The sequence below is a fragment of the Apis dorsata genome, unplaced genomic scaffold (genome assembly GCF_000469605.1).
Source record: "Apis dorsata unplaced genomic scaffold, Apis dorsata 1.3 scaffold_1135, whole genome shotgun sequence".
Taxonomy (NCBI): Eukaryota; Metazoa; Arthropoda; class Insecta; order Hymenoptera; family Apidae; genus Apis; species Apis dorsata.
The window spans coordinates 48,869-52,982 of record NW_006264233.1 but is presented as its reverse complement, the minus strand read 5'-3'; the positions used below and the strand labels follow the sequence as shown (position 1 = coordinate 52,982).

At 19.3% G+C, this 4,114-nt stretch overlaps 1 protein-coding gene across 1 annotated transcript in view; it reads left to right on the top strand.

Moving 5' to 3' along the window:
* LOC102676619 (laminin subunit alpha) overlaps window positions 1–4,114 on the top strand; it is a 46,139-nt gene that overhangs the window by 11,768 nt on the left and 30,257 nt on the right. The window contains exon 3 of the mRNA XM_006624813.2: window positions 1,990–2,397. Coding sequence (XP_006624876.1) covers window positions 1,990–2,397 — 408 coding nt within the window. The remainder of the gene's footprint in view (window positions 1–1,989; window positions 2,398–4,114) is intronic.

Here is a 4,114-nt window from a genome sequence, read left to right as displayed (position 1 = left end):
CTTATTATATGATATATGATAGAAATGTTCAATAAACAAAAAAAAATAATAATGAACTTCAATAATTATGAAAAATTATTGTAATTTTTATTAAGTTTCAATTGTCGTTAAAAATCTTTCTATTATAAATTAAAATATTATATTTCTATCTATATTTATATAATGATTAATTAAATTTAAAAAAATGGACTAAGTTTTGTTTTCATTTAAATAAAAAAAATGAATGAGAAGACATATTTTTATGAAAAAACAATGAAAAGAAATATTTATTTTTTATTTTTAAAGTTACATTATTTTTCAATATAATTACTATTTTATTGCAATATATTTTTGCTAATGCTGTATGTAATTATTCATGAAAAGTCATTATCATTTTCGCTGATCGTATTCATCATATAATTGACATTTGACATGTTGTAATTTTTATCTAATTTTTGAAAATTAAAATAATCGAAAAGTCAATATTTGAGTTGTGATAAATTAGTGAAATTTGCCATGAAGAAGTGATTTTAAGAAAAAAAATTTTAACTTTTCTATGAATACATTACAAAAAGCAGAAAAAATTTGGAAAAATAATATTAAAAAAAATAGAAAATTGAAATATTTTCTTAAGTAAATATTTTTTCATTCAATTTTTGTCATAAACGAATTATTTACATATTTATTTATTTATTTATTTTCGATAAAATATTTATTTTTTATATAATAAAACACAAAACGTATAAGATTCATTTTTTTATTTTCTTAAATATCGAAAATAGTTTTTTATATATTATTAGCATAATATTTTATTGATTAAAACTATATAATTATACATTACTTTAATGTCAATATTATATAATGTTAAAATTAATAAAATTGCTTATTTAAAATGTTTTTATTTGAATTTATTATTTTTTTATATTTTAAAATGCTTATTTCAAAATAGCATTAATAAGAATTGATATTAAAACATTTGAAATACTATTTTTTAATTATTTTTTCAAAGAAAAGTTTATTCATAAAATCTTATATATTTCTTTTTTTAAATTTTATTATTTATTTATAGTATTTATTTTTATTATTTTTCTATTTTTTATTATTATTTTTATTTATCTATTTTTTAAAAATTTATTTTTCTCAGTTGACTTTTAAATATTCTTGTCACGGTTATTAAGCTTTTCGCTAAACAACTTCTCAGAAAGAGAATTCATTTATATCTTGCTAACATGATCTTATGCATTCTTGACCACATGTTCAGAAGTTTCGGGAGAAGATTCATACGTAATGTTTAAAAATTCCAAAGAATTTCAAACATATGTTTCTCAGTTTTTGCTTCTCGTCTTAAGTTCTCGCATTGAATCTTTCTAACGAAAATACTGTGTTTTTTATGAAATGAACTTAATTTTTTTCCATGCAATGTATAACACATTATATTAATTTAACTTGTTATTACTTTTGTATTATTATTTTTCGAAAATAAAATATTATATATATTAAATTATTTCAAAATTTTTTGCATGTTTTTTAAAAATCATAATTTGAAAAATATACGATAATTTTTAATTAATTTTTCATTAATATTAGAATATTTTGTTTTCTTCTAATTTTCCAAAAGTACATATGTTATGTAAATTTTTGCAAAATATTTTTACAAAATAGAATTAAAAAATTATAAATTGATTAGATATATAGATAATTACTATTTAACTAACTATAATTACAATTATATTATGATGATGAATAGTCATAAAATTATGATTAGTCATAAAAAATATTCTTTAAATGATATTAAAATCTAATATTAACTTTAAATATTTTGTAAATAATTTGAAGTTATTTTGAAAAAATAGATAATGGAAATATAATCCATTTCAATTACTATTTTGAAAATCATTAAAGTTTTAGAAAAATGTAGTAAATAGTAAAAAAATGAATACAACTTTTGGACAAGAAATTTATCAATTCTTTATTGATCTAGATTTTAATAAAAAAAATTTGCTTTTGTAGGAGTTCCATGTGGCATATGTCTACATAAAAATGGCAAATTCACCAAGACCTGGTGTTTGGGCTCTTGAAAAATCGACAGATTATGGAAAAACTTGGTCGGCTTGGCAATATTTTTCCGACACTGCTAATGATTGTTTAGTCTACTTTGGTGTGGATAGTCACAAAACCATTACCAGAGATGATAGCGTCATCTGTACGACAGAATATTCTCAAATTGTGCCACTGGAGGGCGGTGAAATACCAATTTCAATTTTGAATAATCGTCCATCCGCACAACATTACTTCAATTCGACTTTGCTACAAGAATGGACGCGAGCTACGAACGTTCGTTTTCGTTTTTTGAGGACGAAAAATTTATTAGGACATTTAATGTCGTTAGTGCGAGAAGACCCTACTGTAACCAGAAGAGTAAGTATTTTTAAAATTTGACAAGTTTTATCATGATAATTAAATCCACATTATATTCGAATGAGTATTTTTTTTTTGTTTTAAAAAAGAGAAAGAACACATTTATTTTCGATTCAAAATATCGCGTTTCGTTATTTTATGAAGAAAAGTAGATTTAAATGAATTATATTTTTGTCTTTCGCCACGAAAACTAATATTTTATAATAATTTCTAATAAAAAATAACTTATAGAAATAAAAAATAACATATATATTGATAAGCTACGAAAAAAATCATATTTCGATTATTTGCTGAAATAAAAACTTATACATTTGAATAATTATCATATATCATATTATAATATCATATTTTATTTATAAAAACAAAAAAAAATTTGTAATTATTTGAAATAGAAAAATCTTTGTCGATTTTGATGATTTTTAGATATATTGTAGAAGATAAGATTTTTGACAATTTTTTTCCTTCGCACCGTTCAACTTTTGTTCATAAATATTTATATAAAAAAAATTTCATAGAAATTTATATATATATATATACACATCCATAACTTCATGTTGCAATTATTATTTATTTATTGTTCTTATAAACTTATCGCAGCGAGCAGTTTAGAATATAACAGAATGTGTCGTCAAAAAACTACTTTTTTGTGGATTATAATAGATTTAAATTGTTTCAAATTTATTGAATTTGATTATTTCATAAATTAAAAATAAGCAAAAATAAAATATAAGACAACTAGCAAATTATAATGACCTAAATTGCAACAATAGATATAAAAAATAATATTATATTCATTATATTCTAATATTTGTTGTAATTTTCGAAGCATCCTAATATTAGATTTAAAAGATTTTTGACTAGTTTATTCATTTTTATATATTACATTCTTAATTGCGTTTTTTTTACATTATGTTTTTTACATTAACAGAAAAGATATTTATGTATATGTAGCCACTTTTTATATATGTATAAGAAAAATTCTATGGAATAATAATGCTTTTTTTGCAAATATTTCTTTTTTTTTCGCAAATATTTTTTTTTTTTGCAAAGGAAAAATATCAATTATTCAAAATATTAATTTTATCAATATATTTAAAAATCATTGAAATCGATGACGATCTCTCTATTTTGAATTATTTGATAATCAAAAAATTATATAGGAATCAATTTAATGATAAAATTTGAAAACAAGGATTATAATATGATGAAGTAGATGCTAAATTTAAAAGAGATTCTAGTTTTTAATAAATATAAAAATTAATATAAAAATACTTAAAGTTTACTTTTGAATCTATAAGCAATATAATTTTACTAAATGAAATAAATCGACACAGAAATAAAATGTGTTGATTCTATTTTTTTCGTCACATTTCTATCTTATTTCATTTAGTTAAATCATTCGTAATTTAATAAATTATAATAGATATTTTTGCATACCAAAAATTGATTTTAGTTTTTAGAATTATTTTTTAAATTTTTTATCTATTTTGTTGAAATATTCTATATATAGAAAATATTTTATATCTATAAATAATTTAGGATCAAAATTTTGTATTTATTCAACAGAAATATCGATTCTTATTTTTAATATATTTCTTATTTCTCGATTGAAACTTGTTTGTTTACATTTTTTGCAAATGAAAGAAAAAAAAGATAAAAAGTCGAGATACTAGAAAAAATATCGATAATAAATATAATTTTTAAAAAATTTTTTATT